General features: G+C 45.0%; 1 protein-coding gene across 5 annotated transcripts in view; it reads left to right on the forward strand.

The window, feature by feature from the left end:
* pikfyve (phosphoinositide kinase, FYVE finger containing) overlaps positions 1-16,453 on the forward strand; it is a 218,246-nt gene that overhangs the window by 192,883 nt on the left and 8,910 nt on the right. For all 5 annotated transcript variants that reach the window (XM_072479996.1, XM_072480015.1, XM_072480005.1 and 2 more), the window contains 5 exons: positions 1,901-1,957; positions 5,493-5,669; positions 7,996-8,099; positions 14,816-14,944; positions 15,368-15,629. In XM_072479996.1, the coding sequence (XP_072336097.1) occupies positions 1,901-1,957; positions 5,493-5,669; positions 7,996-8,099; positions 14,816-14,944; positions 15,368-15,629 (729 nt within the window). The remainder of the gene's footprint in view (positions 1-1,900; positions 1,958-5,492; positions 5,670-7,995; positions 8,100-14,815; positions 14,945-15,367; positions 15,630-16,453) is intronic.

Genomic DNA, 16,453 nt, shown 5'->3' on the forward strand with positions numbered 1-16,453 from the left:
GCCCTCCCCCCATCCCCGGCACTCGCCCTCCCCCCATCCCCGGCACTCGCCCTCCCCCCATCCCCGGCACTCGCCCTCCCCCCATCCCCGGCACTCGCCCTCCCCATCCCCGGCACTCGCCTTCCCCCCCATCCCCGGCACTCGCCTTCCCCCCCATCCCCGGCACTCGCCCTCCCCCATCCCCGGCACTCGCCCTCCCCCCCCCATCCCCGGCACTCGCCCTCCCCCCCCCATCCCCGGCACTCGCCCTCCCCCCCCCATCCCCGGCACTCGCCCTCCCCCCATCCCCGGCACTCGCCCTCCCCCCCCATCCCCGGCACTCGCCCTCCCCCCCCATCCCCGGCACTCGCCCTCCCCCCCCCCCATCCCCGGCACTCGCCCTCCCCCCCCATCCCCGGCACTCGCCCTCCCCCCCCCCCCCCCATCCCCGGCACTCGCCCCCCCCCCATCACTCGCCCTCTCCTCTCCACCTCTCCACACACCCCTCCTACTCCACAACGCCCCCCAACACCACATACACACCCCCCCCTCCTCCCACTCCACACACACACGCACCCCTCCCCACCAACTGCGGCCGCGCTATCACTTCTCCTGCGGCCACTCCACGCCGAGACCTACCTCCGCGCTGGCCGGTGTCAACCATCACAACTGGTTGACGCTGTTAAATAGGTGGTTTAATTTACCACGGGTCACGTCGGCGGGACTTCAGCCCATCCGCCTGGGAGAATTTGGGCAGCCCCGGGGCCCATAGCGTCGCGCCGGTCCCCGCCATTCTCCGAGGCGGGCGGCCGATTCACGCCGGGGCGATTTTTTGGGGGCCGGGGAATTCGGAGGACGGTGGGGGCGGGATTCACGCCGACCCCCAGCGATTCTCCGACCCGGCGGGGGATCAGAGAATCCCGCCCAGTATCTCACTGGTGAGAATCTCGTTTACCAATTCTCGTGAGATTTTGCGCCAGCATCGCCGGTCTTGCTGGCAGTGGAAGCAGGAGCAAATCACCCCCATGTGCCCTATTACATGGAAAATCATTTTTTAAAATATTAGATGAGGAAAAACGTAGGTTTGATGTTAGTCAGTTAATTACCTCAAATTTTAGATTTACAGTTAAGTGCGAGTTACTTTGAATTTGTGGTCAATTGTAACTATGTAATTGCACATTTAAATTTATTGCAGTACCAAATATACTGATGCTGTTCATTCAAACCAGATTATATACATAAACCACTGACAGATTATTGTTTTTATGAAAGTTACTGGAAATAAACCAGTAATTGACAGTTTGCCAAAAGTTTGTATTTTATTTACAGAAGCCTTTCTTGAGCTGGCATATGAAAACAAATATATCATAATGTACGAATGTGGTTTTAGGATCTTTGGTACATCACAATCCATTTTTATTAACTGAATGGTGCCAGGGCGGCACGGTGGCCAGTGGTTAGCACTACTGCCTCATGGCGCCAAGACCAGGCCACTGTCCTTGTGGGGTTTGCACATTCTCTCCGTGTCTGTGTGGGTCTCACCCTCACAACCCAAAGATGTGCAGGGTAGGTGGAGTGGCCATGCTAAATTGCCACTTTATTGGAACTTTTAAAAAAGCTTGAATGATGCCTATAAGTAGATTGGCTTGGTCTGACCAATGAATTGTTTCACCCTCAGACTTACCCAAAATATGTCTTTAAATAACAACTATTTGTAGGAAGTGTAGGTTGCAATAACACTTGACCAAATAACAGATTTGCAATGTAAATGCAGATGAGAATGAAGGGTGATGTCACCTGTAACTTAGTGTTCTTCCGATCATCATCTTTTAATTTCAACCAAAAATGTATCTTATGGAGTGATATGTCAAAGAAGGTTTGAAGTATTCCCTCACTAAGTGGTTCAGTGTTTATATTTTAGATGATGGTGATGGAGATAAACAAAAGAAGCAGCTTGGAAACCCACATGTGGAACTACGTAAGTTTTGTTGCGGATCTGTTCAGCTCTCTGAAGCACTGTCTTCATTTCACTGTGTCAAATATCTGATACCATATTATACTGAGGTTAACTTTATGCCACATTTCATGAGTATATTTACCCTCATTCCACAAGCATTATTGCATTCTCCATATGAAATGAAATGAAAATTGCTTATTGTCACAAGTAGGCTTCAAATGAAGTTACTGTGAAAAGCCCCTAGTCGCCACATTCCGGCGCCTGTTCGGGGAGGCTGGTACGGGAATTGAACCGTGCTGCTGGCCTGCCTTGGTCTGCTTTCAAAGCCAGCGATTTAGCCCTGTGTGCTAAACCAGCCCCTAAACATTATAGAATCATAAAATCATAGAATTTACAGTGCAGAAGGAGGCCATTCAGCCCATCGAGTCTGCACCGGCCCTTGGAAAGAGCACCCTAATTAAGCCCACACCTCTACCCTATCCCCATAACCCCACCTAACCTTTTTGGACACTAAGGGCAATTTAGCATGGCCAATACATCTAGTCTGCACATCTTTGGACTGTGGGAGGAAACCGGAGCATCCGGAGGAAACCCTTGCAGACACGGGAAGAAAGTGCAAATTCTACACAGGCACCCGTTGCCGGAATTGAACCCGGGTCTGTGGAGCTGTAAAGCAGCAGTGCTAACCACTGTGCCTCATACCGCCCATAGCATTGTAAGTGAAAGAGTAACATTTAAAATGTACCTGGTAATAAAACAGCTGGCTAACAACATTTTGGACTTCGCTGACTCTATGAAGAGTTTGCAAACTACAACTAAAATATTGCTGTCTTACAGTACCTTCCAAACTCACGACCGCTATAGGACAAAGGCTGCAGACTCATGGGAACACCATCACCTAGATGCTCCCCTCCAAGCTACTAACCATCCTGACTTAGAAATATATTGCCATGTCTTCATTGTTAATGGTTCAAAATACGAGTACTCCCTCCCTAAAAACACTGTGGGTGCACATCTATACCTCATGGATTCAGCGGTTCAAGAATGCAGCTCACAAGCAACTTCTTGAGGGCGATTTGAGATGGCACAAATGCCTAAAAGAAAATTAAATCTAACACTGCATATAATGTAACACTGCCTGCATTTTGCACTTGTCGGGCACGTGTGATCCCGGAAGCAGACACAGTAGGCGCTGCTGGCCGCGATTGGAACCCGACTGTGATTTTCCATTGACTGACAGCCAGCATGGAATGTCAGCTGACAAAGGCTCAGTGCTCTCAGACTGGATGTTTTCAGTGAGCTCCCTGAAGTCTGACAGTTGATGTGGAGTTGTCTCCGGGAGCTGCAGTTCTGTATGAATGAGATGAGCTGAAAGAAACACTTCAAACCGTGTTTACACTGCAAATTGAAGCACCTGACCGAGGCCCTCATCCCTTAAACCTCTTTCATTTTATCCCGACATGGAACATGTTTGTTATGAAAAGGTGAAGGCCACCTGGCCAATTGGCCTGTTTGCCAACCTAAAAGTAGATGGGCCACATGACATCACCACCAATAGCCTCCTTAATGGGCTTAATTGCAATTGCCTGCTTATTTGTTGGCAGACACGCTTCAGACTCCTACACGCACCCACTGACCAAAATGTTGCACTTGAGCACGAGGACGCCAGGACTTACGCCCAGCTTCTTGTACGATTTCACAAGCTTCCAGTTTCGGCTTGCTCCGGCTTGATCACCATAAACGTCTGGCCCACCTTTCATGCAGAGAGTTTGTGTTAAGTGTGATTTGATCCCCCTATAATTGATCCAATTCTGCTGGCTACATGAAAATACTTCAAAATCATTTCACTGGCGCAAACTTTTACACGGGACTTCTGCAAAAGTATCTTTAATTTTCCGGTTTTAAAAAATTCTTTCATGGATGTAAGCATCTTTGGGTCGCATTTGTTGCCCACTCCTGATTTCCCTTGAGAAAGTGGTGGTGAGCTGGTTTCTTGAACTGCTACAGTGCATGTGATATAGGTACACCCATAGCGCTGTTTGGGAGGAAGTTCCCAAATTTTAATCCCATGACAGTGAAGGAATGGTGATCTATTTCCAAGTTAGAATGGTGAATGGCTTGAAGGAGAACCTCCAGATGGTGGTGCTTCCATGCATCTGGTGCCCTTGTTCTTCGAGGTGGTAGATGCCACAGGTTTGGGAGGTGCTGTTGAAGGAGCCTTGTTAATCTGCTGCAGTGCATCTTGTACTGTTGCCACTGTGCATCAATGTTGGCGGAAGGGAATGAATGTTGAAGGTGGTGTGTGGGATGTCAACCAAGTGTGCTGCTTTGTCTTGAATGATGTGGAGCCTCTTGAGTGTTGGAACTGCACTCAACAAGCAAGTGGAAAATAGTGCATCGCACCCCTGATTTGTGCTTTGTAGATGGTGAATAGGCCTTTGGGAAGTCAGGCAGTGAGTTCCTTGCCTCAATTCCCAGCCTCTGACCTGCTCCTGCAGCCACAGTATTTATATGGCTAACCCAGTTTAATTTCTGTTCAACTTTAACCCCCAGGATGTTGATTGCGGGGGATTTAATGATGGTAATGCCTTTGAATGTCAAGAGGAGATGTTTGGATTCTCTCTTGTTTGGATGATCATTGCCTGCAAATATTACTTTCCACTTAGAAACCCAAGCCTAAATATTCTACAGGTCTTGCTGTATATTGGCACGGACTGCTTCAGTATCTGAGGAGTACCAAATGGTAGTGAACATTTTGCAATCACTGGCAACCCCCTAATTTCTGATTTTATGATGGAAGGGAGGTCGTTGATGAAGCAGCTAAAAAGAATTTGGCTGACAGCACCATCCTGAGGAAATCCTGCAGCAGTGTTCTGGGACTGAGATGATTGGCTTCAAACAATCACAGCCAACCTTTCTGTGCTCAGTATGACTCAAATCAGTGGAGAGGTTTCTCCTGATTCCCTCTGAAATCAAGAATTAATTTCAATTCAGGGCAGCACGGTGGCGCAGTGGTAGCACTGCAGTCTCACGGCACCAAAGTCCCAGGTTCGATCCTGGCTCTGGGTCACTGTCCATGTGGAGTTTGCACACTCTCCCCGTGTTTGCGTGGGTTTCGCCCCCACAAACCAAAGATGTGCAGGCTAGGTGGATTGAACACTCTAAATTGCCCGTTAATTGGAAAAAATTAATTGGGTATCTAAATTTATTTTAAAAAATAATTAATTTCAATTTTTCGAGATCTCCTTGATGCCCTACTCGGTCAAATGCTGCCTTGATATAAAGGACAGTCGCTCTCGCACCCCTCTTGCATTCAGCTTTTTCATTGGATTTTAATGAACTCAGGAGCCACATGGTCTTGCTAGAACCCAGTGCATCAGTGAGAGGGTTGTTGCTCTAAAACTGCTGCTGGAAAGCACTGATGATGGCAGTAATGGGTGAATGCATTAGTCTTTGACCAAGCAGAAAGAAAATCAACAAAGCACTTTAAAAATCTGACAGCAATTGCCAGTAATCAAGGTATGTTTGTAACGATGTTTCTTTAACTCTTGTGCAGAATTTTCAGATGCCAATGCAAAGTTTTACTGTCGAATTTATTATGCTGAGGAATTTCACAAAATGCGAGAAGTGATTTTGGCAAGCAACGAAGATGATTTCATCCGATCTCTGTCTCACTGTCTGCCATGGCAAGCCCGAGGAGGTAAATCGGGAGCGGCTTTTTACGCTACAGAAGGTAAAAGAATATGCTGATTTTGTAAAGTGGATAAAGAGTCAGTGAAACATTTTTATTGAAACATGTATGTAAATACTTAGTCAATCAGTTACTAGTACACTATACAAAGTACCTTGTGCTGAACTTTGTATCTGAAGAGTGTAGCAAAGTACACTCAAGATAATAATGTAAAACAGAAATAATGGCAAGTCTGTATTTAATCCAAAGGTTGAACACTGGCTGATTTTTTTTTTACAAAACTGGAAGCTGACAGTTCAAAACATTTTAAATTTGGAATCTCACAGTTAATAGGCAAAAATGTAATACTTAGGAAATTTGATTTTTTTTAAATAAAGAAAATTTCCTGGTTTAAAGTTGCATTATTTCTGCTGAATCTTTAAAATTATGTATTGCATTTATCTAACATCTTTTGTGACGTCAGGATGAACCAAAGTGCACTTGTGTTAATTTAACCACATTTTGAAGTGTCGTAGCCACTATGTTTATGCAGGTAAATGCAGAAGCCAACTGGCATATAACAAGGTCTCACATACTGCAAGTGAGATAAGTAATTGTTTAATTTGTTTTGGTGATGTTGGTTGAAGGAATGTTTGTCAAGATGTTGGGAAATGACCCTGCTCCTTAACTAGCACCTTGAGATTCTTTGGAATAAAGTATTTAATTTGAAAGATGGCATAAAACAATTGTACTGTTAAGAATTGGGAAAAATTAAGATAATAAAAGGAAATTGGGCTGAAATGGAAAAGGGGAATTGATGAGGGAAGCTCTGAAGGGAATTTTGATATGTGAATTAGCATGCAGTGAGAATAGCAAGTGTTTACCTTATGTGACATGGGGAAAACAATGGGATGTAGACGAGGTAACTTTAAAGTGGAGAGATAAGGGAATTGGCACTTGTACACTAAAAGCTGGGTCCACAGGGTGGGTAACAGCAAAGGAAAGAATGATATATCCGTAGTGGAGAAAGGGACACAGTAGAGGTAGCTACCATCAGAGCCACACCAAGCTGCAGAAAACAGTCTCCACTGAAAACACTTTATTACTAAAAGGGCAGCTGGTTAAAATCCAAAACTCAAATCAATAATATTACGCCTTCGCTGAAACTGAAGACAATTTTCCCAAAGGTGGCCGAATGATCTGTGCGTGGAAATTATTTGCTGAATTTAGCTCATAGATTTATATAATATTGGATGTTGTTTGGGAACAAGGGATGCCTCAGAGTTCAGAAAATGTATGTAGTGGGGAACAAAGGGATAACTTCATTTGTGTGTGCGTGTATAGCTATCAGTGTAGTTAAGTGTACTGTTGCAGTGTATTATAGTCCTTGTGTGTTTTTCTTTCAAGTAATAAATATTCTTTATTAATTCATCACAAAATGACAAGACTATTCCTCTCTGGTTTGCATAACATAAGAATATAAGAACTAGGAGCAGGAGCAGGCCATCTGGCTCTTCGAGCCTGCTCTGCCATTCAATGAGATCATGGGTGATCTTTTGTGGACTCAGCTCCACTTTCCCGCCCGAACACCATAACCCTTTATCCCTTTATTCTTCAAAAAAACTATATATCTTTATCTTGAACGCATTTAATGAAGGAACCTCAACTGTTTCACTGGGCAGCGGATTCCATAGATTCACAACCCTTTGGGTGAAGAATTCCTTCCAAGCTCAGTCCTATATCTACTTTCACTCATTTTGAGGCTATGCCCCTAGTTCTGCTTTCACACGCCAGTGGAAACAACCTCCCCACAGCTATTCCCTTCATAATCTTATATGTTTCTATAAGATACCCCCCACATCCTTCTAAATTCCAACGAGTACAGTCCCAGTCTATTCAACCTCTCCTCGTAATCCAACCCCTTCAACTCTGGGATTAACCTAGTGAATCTCCTCTGCACACCTCCAGCACAAACACATCCTTTCAAGGCGACCAAAACTGAACACAAAACTCCAGGTGTGGCCTCACTAACACCTTATACAGTTGCAGCATAACCTCCCTAGTCTTAAACTCCATCCCTCTAGCAATGAAGGATAAATCTCCATTCGCCTTACAGTCATTTTAAGTGATTATTCTTTCGGCAAGATCTAATTGATGGTCATATTAACTATGTTGAAGTAAAATAAAATTAATTGGAATACTCTGCATTTTTATTATGTTCTATTGTAATTGAAGATGTAGTTGAAATATTATGTTTTTGTTGCAAAGTCTTACTGTATTTTCCAGAAGAATTTATTTCAGTTGTGAGGTGTTTTGCCTTGACTTTAAAGTGCTGAAAAATATCTTCCGTGCAACTTTCATAATTTTTTAAAAAACATTTTTTTTCTAGATGACCGCTTTATTTTGAAGCAGATGCCTCGCCTGGAAGTCCAGTCATTCCTGGATTTTGCTCCTCATTATTTTAATTATATCACAACTGCTGTTCAGCAAAAGGTAAATGAGGTTTGGGGAATGGGGAGGGATGGATGTTTCTCATTCTCCCGCCAATTCTAGTTTCTCGCGCTTAGAGCTTTGAAGCTGTGCCATAACAAGAACATCTGGGGCGAAATTCTCCCCCAACGGCGGGATGTTCGCCGACTGGCGCCAAAGCCGGCGCCAATCAGACGGGCAGCGCGCCGGCCCAAAGGTGCGGAAGGCTCCGCATCTTTGGCGGCCTAGCCCCAACATTGAGGGGCAAGGCCGATGCCGGAGGGATTTCCGCCCCGCCAGCTGGCGGAAATGGCGTTTGTTTCCCCGCCAGCTGGCGTGGAAATGCGGCGCATGCGCGGGAGCGTCAGCGGCCGCTGTCAGTTTCCCAGCGCATGCGCGGGAGCGTCAGCGGCCGCTGTCAGTTTCCCGCGCATGCGCAGTGGGGAGAGTCTCTTCTGCCTCCGCCATGGTGGAGGCACAGGCCCGCCCGCGGATCGGTGGGCCCCGATCGCGGGCCAGGCCACCGTGGGGGCACCCCCCGGAGTCAGATCGCCCCGCGCGTCCCCCCCCCCCCCCCAGGACCCTGGAGCCCGCCCACGCCGCCTGGTCCCGCCGGTAAATACCAGGTTTGATTTACGTCGGCGGGACAGGCAATTCCTGGGCGGGACTTCGGCCCATCTGGGCCGGAGAATCCAGCGGGGGGGTCCCGCCAACCGGCGCGGCTGGATTCCCGCCCCCGCCCAATCTCCGGGAGCGGAGACTTCGACGGGGGCGGGATTCACGGCGGCCAACGGCCATTCTCCCACCCGGCGGGGGGTCGGAGAATGACGCCCCAGGTATCTGTTTTTTTTACAGCCTTGCCCACTTTCGGTCAGTGGGTTGTTAACCTCTGGGAACTTTGCAATAAAACATTGGATTTTCTCTTACAGTTCTGATTAGATTGGAAATGGTGGAACTTGTTTATTTGTGGTGCTCATCTCCATTCACTGCACTGCTATCATTTTTGAGATGTTAGATGTACAGTTTTACTGCATAATGTTCTTTTAAATTATTACTGTGCTTGTGCTTTTAAAAAAAAAAAAAGTAATGCTGAAGTAGTTGAATGTTGATTCATAGAGATTTATTCAGACAATTTTCGCATCTGATCTTCACCATCTTGGAACGATATAGATGCAGGCATTTGCTTGTCTGCAGAGAAATTGCAGGGTAAGTCATAGTGGGAAACTTGCACTCCTAGTGTCTTCTGCCATATGACATGCAGTGGACCAGAGGGCAGATTAGGGGCGGCATGGTAGCACAGTGGTTAGCACTGATGCTTCACAGCGCCAGAGTCTGAGGTTCGATTCCCGAATTGGGTCACTATCTGCGTGGAGTCTGCACGTTCTCCCCGTGTCTGCGTGGGTTTCCTCCGGGTACTGCTGTTTCCCCCACAAGTCCCGAAAGACATGTTGTTAGGTGAATAGGGCATTCTGAATTCTCCTTCAGTGTACCTGAACAGGCGGTGTAATGTGGCGACTAGGGGATTTTCACAGTAATTTCATTGCAGTGCATTTAATGTAAGCCTACTTGAGACAATAATAAAGATTATTATTATTAACAACTTTTTCAAGAATGTTGAAATAAAATAATTTTAGACAAATAGAAATTTAATTTGGTTGGGGGGGGGGTGGGGAGAATGGTCATCTTTAGCTTAAGAAATACTGATTAAAACAGTGCTGGAAATACTCAGTAGCATCTGTGGAGAGATAAACAGTGAACCATTTCGAGTCAAATGTGACTCCTCCTCAGATCTGAAGGAAGGTAGAAATGTGGGGCGAAATTCTCCCCCAACGGCGGGATGCCCGCCGACTGGCGCCAAAGCCGGCGCAAATCAGACGGGCATCGCGCCGGCAAAAAGGTGCGGAAGTCTCCGCATCTTTGGCGGCCTAGCCCCAACATTGAGGGGCTAGGCCGACGCCGGAGGGATTTCCGCCCCGCCAGCTGGCGGAAATGGCGTTTGTTGCCCCGCCAGCTGGCGCGGAAATGCGGCGCATGCGCGGGAGCGTCAGCGGCCGCTGTCAGTTTCCCCGCGCATGCGCGGGAGCGTCAGCGGCCGCCGAAAGTTTCCCGCGCATGCGCAGTGGGGAGAGTCTCTTCCGCCTCCGCCATGGTGGAGGCCGTAGCGGAGGCGGAAGGGAAAGAGTGCCCCCACGGCACAGGCCCGCCCGCGGATCGGTGGGCCCCGATCGCGGGCCAGGCCACCGTGGGGGCACCCCCCGGGGTCAGATCGCCCCGCGCCCCCCCCCAGGACCCCGGAGCCCGCCCACGCCGCCTGGTCCCGCCGGTAAATACCAGGTTTGATTTACGTCGGCGGGACAGGCAATTCCTGGGCGGGACTTCGGCCCATCCGGGCCGGAGAATCCAGCGGGGGGTCCCGCCAACCGGCGCGGCTGGATTCCCGCCCCCGCCCAATCTCCGGGAGCGGAGACTTCGGCGGGGGCGGGGGCGGGATTCACGGCGGCCAACGGCCATTCTCCGACCCGGCGGGGGGTCGGAGAATGACGCCCGTGATGTCGAAATTAGGGAGTGGGAAGGTAAAGGACAGCATTAATTAAATGACGCAGATGTCGTGGGACAGAAGGCAAAGGGCGTAGTAATGATCACAGTAAAGACATAAAACATTTGTCAGTGTGAATGCCAGAATGTTGAACAGCACGGTCCTAAAGCAAAATCATGAAAAACAAGATTCATAACTGACCCATGGCAAGAAAACAAAAATTTAATTGAAGGACAGAGTTCATGGGTCTGATATTGTTATATTCTGAAGTTTAGAAATAGTAAATTAGCCATTTGTTCAAAGCTGCAATTTCAACCAATTACAGTATCTGTATGCAATGTCACCAGATAAATGCACCACCTGGTGGAGATGTGTGTAGACTTGGACCATTTCACTCTTTGAACTGAAAGCCATTTGGGGAGATGAATATAGCCAAAGAAAATGGCTAAAATGTACACAGAGGCTCATTGATTGATTTTTACTTCTACCCATTGTGTCAAACTTATTTTTCTAGTGATTGCAACTTACAATTTCCAAAACAGTTGACCTTACTCCCCATAGGTTGGAAAGTACCACAACTATTTAGGATAGGAGGGAAAGAGAAAATATGGAAGACAATTAGCCTGACCTTGGATGTAGGGACACTGCTAGTCTATTATTAGGGGCATGATAATAGGATGCTTAGAAATTGATTGTATTATGAGGCAGAGTCAGCAGAATTTTGTCAGAGGGAAATTGTTTTTGGCAAATCTGTCTTTCAGAAGACATTCAATATATTGCCACCCAAGAGGTTGTTGCGCAAGACGAGGATTCATGAGATTGTGGATAGTATAATAGCTTAGGTGAGGCTTGGTTCATGGACTGAAAACAGTCAGAATAAAAGCAGAAAATGTTGGAAAAAATGAGTAGGTCTGTCAGCATTTGTGGAGCGAGAAACTGAGTTAACATTTTGAGCCATTGTGACTTTTCTTCAGAGTGGAGCAGTCATACGGACTCAAAACGTTAACCCTGTTTCCCTCTCCACAGATATTGCCAGACCAGCTGGGCTTTTACAGTATTTTCTGTTTTTATTTGAGATTTCCAACATCGTCAGTATTTGGCTTTTATATCAGAATGAAGGGTAGGGCAGCACGGTGGCACAGTGGTTAGCATTGCTGCCTCACGGCGCTGAGGTCCCAGGTTCGATCCCGGCTCTGGGTCATTGTGGAGTTTGCACATTCTACCCGTATTTGCGGGGGTGTTGCCCCCACAACCCAAAGATGTGCAGGGTAAGTAGATTGGCCATGCTAAATTGCCCCTTAATTGGAAAAATGAATTGGGTACTCTAAATTTATGTTAAAAAAAAATCAGAATGAAGGGATCATTTATGAGTTGGAAGGTTGGAGGTTGTGGGTGCTGCAAGGGTCGGTGCTTAAATTAATGTGAGGGGGGTAAATGTGATATATCCAGGTTTGCTGACGATACAAAACCAGGGAAAGTAAACTGAGGATGACTCAAAGAGACTGTAGAGGGAAATAGATTGATTAAGTAAGTATACATGAAGGCGACAGATAGATGGAGTACAATGTGGACAAATATGAAACTGTGCATTTTAGTAAGAAAAAGAAAAAAGCCTGCCCCAATTCCGGCGTCGGAAGCTTCTCCGCCCGATCGCTGTTCCAGATTTCTGCGCCGGGCTACGTATATTTTAATGTGTATAGACTACTATATTTTAATGTGCATAGGTAAATGGGTGTTTTTGTACACAAATCACAAAGTTAATAATAATAATCTTTATGAGCATCACAAGTAGGCTTACATTAACACTGCAATGAAGTTACTGTGAAAATCCCCTAGTCGCCACACTACGCCGCCTGTTCGGGTACACTGAGGGAGAATTCAGAATGTCCAATTCACCTACCAAATACGTCTTTCGGGTTTTGTGGGAGGAAACCGGAGTGTCCGGAAGAAACCCACAGACACGGGAAGAACTTGCAGACTCTGCACAGACCGTGACTCAAGCCGAGAATCGAACCCGGGTCCCTGGCACTGTGCAGTAACTGTGCTACAGTGCCGCACGATATAGTGATACAGCAAACTAGGAAGGCAAATTAAATGTTTGACTTTATAACAAGGAGTTGGATGTACAAGAGTAAGGCAGTCCTGCTGCAATAATATAGTGCTTTGGTGATACCACACCTGGAGAACTGTGTACAGTTTGCTTTCCTTCCCGAAGGAAGATTATACTTACTTTTAAGTGTGCAATTGTAATGAATGTAGGATTTTAGATATGTTGGATTGTAAGTATTTGGTGAAGCAAGGCTTAAAAGCCTAAGCTAGAGTGTGTTTGAATGCTGCAGTCATGTTTTTAAAAGAATCTTGGTTTGAAAGACAACAAAGCTTTTAGGAGCCTGATGTGCAATTATCCATCATAAAAGCTTGGGCTAATTCAATTTTGTTTTGATTAAGGGTTTTCCCTGGGGGAATTAATTAATTTGCAGCTCGGTGAGATGATGTAATTGCTGGGTGGGGCTAAGGCTTTTCAGAAAGCATTTTTCAGTTTTAGTTTTGATCTGGCTGAAGCTGTGTGCATAGTGAAACAGTTCTGCTCTCTAAATTAATTAAAATACATTAACTGTATTTAAAGCAGTGCAGACTTGTCTGAGGACGAGGAAGCTGGAACAAGCCTGTTGAAAACCACTTTTGAAGACATCCCCAGACAGAGTTTCTGCAGGGATTTGGACCAGAGTCTGATCTGTTCTACAAAGCAGTGTCAAGAGATCTCTTTCTCAAAGAATAAATCTGTAAAGCAAGTTTTTTCCTGTACCATTGGTAGTTAGGACGGATTGAGAGCTGAGATGGTCTATTTCATGTTGTTTAAGTGGGAATTAAGATAGCAATTAAAGGTATTGCATTCACTGTGTTGAGTAGAGATCATTCATAAAGACCTGCCTTCTCAACCTTGCCCCTCACCTGAGATGTGGTGATCCTCAGGTTAAATCAGCTATTTTTGGGTGTGTTAAAGATTTTAATACTCTGTTAGTAACAAAGTTTTGTTTTATACCTATTTCTTCGTGCAATCACTCCTGGGGCGAAGTATCCTTCCCTTGCAGTCTTACAAAACTAAAATGAAATAAAAATGAAATGAAGATCGCTTATTGTCACAAGTAGTCTTCAATGAAGTTACTGTGAAAAGCCCCTAGTTGCCACATTCTGGCGCCTGTTCGGGGAGGCTGGTACGGGAATTGAACCGTGCTGCTGGCCTGCCTTAGTCTGCTTTCAAAGCCAGCAATTTAGCCCTGTGCTAAACCAGCCCCTAAAAGAAAATATTGGAGATTTTGGTCTAGTATCCTAGCCACTGTTGTGGTCTGGTCTGGGATCATAATAGCAATGAAGATCCACAAGATTGATTGCGGGGATGATGTGGCTGTCCTATGAGGGGAGGTTAAGTATTCTTTAGAGTTCAGTAAAATGAGAGATGATCTCATTGAAACTTACAAGATTTTGAGGGCTTGACGGGTAGGAGGTTGTTTCCCCTGGCCAGAGAGTCTACAACTAGAAATAAAGTAAGGATAAAAGGTTCAGACTGAGATGAGGAGAAATTTCTTCACTCAGTTGTGGGAAATCTTTGGCATACTCTACCCCAGCAGTCTGCGGATGTTCAATTTTTGAGAATATTCAAGACAAAGTCAAAATATTTTTGGAAATCATGTGATTTAGGGATAAGGTGGAAAAGTGGAGTTGATGGAGATCTTCTATGATTTTATTTAGTGGCGATGGAGGCTTAAAAGGTTAATAGGCCTATAATTCCTAATTCCTATATCGTATCAAATTACTTGATTTAAATTGGGTATTCAATTTAGAGTCATGGAGTCCCTACAGTGCAGAGAAGACCATTTGACCAATCGAGTGTGCTCTGACCCTCCGAAAAGGCACCCTACCTCGGCCCACTCCCTGCCATAACCCCACTAATCTCCACACTCTTGGAAAATCCACCTAACCTGCACATCTTTGGACTATGGGAGAAAGGTGGAGGAAGCCCACGCAGACACTGGGAGAATGTGAAAATTCCACACAGTCGCCCAAGGCCAGAATTGAACCTGGGTCCCTGACGCTGTGAGGCAGCAGCACTAACCATTGTGTCACCCGGCAATTATATGTTTAATATGTTTATTTATACATTTATTTTAGATGTTTATTTTCTTTCCTCCCTAAAATACTACAGCGACCTACAGCATTGGCAAAAATTCTAGGGGTATATCGTATAGGCTACAAAAACTCTCAGAATAATACAGAGAAGAAACTTGATCTTTTGGTTATGGAGAATCTCTTTTATGGGAGAAAAATGGCTCAGGTATGTGGCATGAACAATTACTTAGAGTTTATATTTACATATGGTTTTAATTTAAAATTATTTCATAAAATGTTGTAAGCTGGATAATTGGGAAATGGAGATAATTCTTATGACCTAATTATATATCCTAGCTATTTAGAAATGTAATATATTGGTTCGGATTAATAGAGTTTTCCTTAATTCTGAGCCATTGAATAGGAGTGGCATGATATTTCTAAAGCTCACCAAGTTAAAATTGGTAAAATAGTACATACAATTTTTTCTTTGGTCTATTTTGCCAGAACAAAATATCACGACAAGCTGTTGACCAATCCAGGTAGCATTTTAAATGTTGTAATTCCTGCACTGAACTATGGGGCTTTTTTTCCTGAATCCGAACCTTTGCATTTTTGAGTGTCCTTAAATTATTTCTTTTTCCTTCAGGTTTTTGATTTAAAAGGTTCTTTAAGGAATCGAAATGTTAAAACTGAAACTGGAAAAGAGACATGTGATGTTGTATTACTGGATGAAAACTTATTAAAAATGATTCGTGATCACCCTCTTTATATTCGATCACACTGCAAGGCCGTACTGCGAGCATCCATTCATAGTGATGCATATTTTCTGTCGAGCCATCTCATCATTGACTATTCCCTGCTTGTGGGCAGAGATGATATTACAAATGAATTAGTTGTTGGAATTATTGGTAAGTGGGATAGAAAGTAGTTGATAATCTTGAACATATTTCATTTATCACAGCACAGTGTGGACACCGTTATCATTACTGGAGGGAGGAGAGTACAATAAGGTGAACACTGTGGTAAAGGATGACAACTCTTCTCCCCTCATTCAGGGGAAATAACTTGTCCTTTCTCAGCAACCATTTTATAACTATCTGATAACCAGGATTTCAACATGAAAATAGATAGGAACCCATAGGGGAGTAAAATTGAAAATTTACAGACCAGAAGAAGGCTGTTTTGCCCATTATATCTATGCCAGCCAAAACACAACTATCTAGTCTAATCCCACTCTCCATTACTTGGTCTGTAGTACTTTAAATATGTATTTAAGTATTTTTAAATGGGGTGAGGGTGTCCGTTTTATTACTTTTCAGATTGAGTGCCATCTAGGTGAGAAGTTCCTCCTCCACACTTCTCTAATCATTCTGCCACTGAATCAAAATCTAGGCCCTTGGTTATTGAACTTGGTTATTGATGGTACTTCAGGAATCATTTTATGTACGTCTAATAAATCTTCCCTCAGCATCTTCTATTCCAAAGAAAACAACTCCAGCCTATCCAAATCCAGCCAATCTTCATAGCTAGAGTTCTCCAGTCCGAGCAACATAGTCATAAATCATCACTGTACCCTCTCTAGTGCAATCATATCTATCCCTTAATGCGGTGACAAAACTGTACTGAACTGAACAGAACTGAACTCTAGCCATGGCTTTACTAGTGTTTTATACACTTCTAGTTTAACCTCTCTACTTCTGTATTCTGTTCCTCTGCTCATAAAGGAAAGTAT

This window comes from Scyliorhinus torazame, chromosome 2 (genome assembly GCF_047496885.1).
Source record: "Scyliorhinus torazame isolate Kashiwa2021f chromosome 2, sScyTor2.1, whole genome shotgun sequence".
Lineage (NCBI taxonomy): Eukaryota > Metazoa > Chordata > Chondrichthyes > Carcharhiniformes > Scyliorhinidae > Scyliorhinus > Scyliorhinus torazame.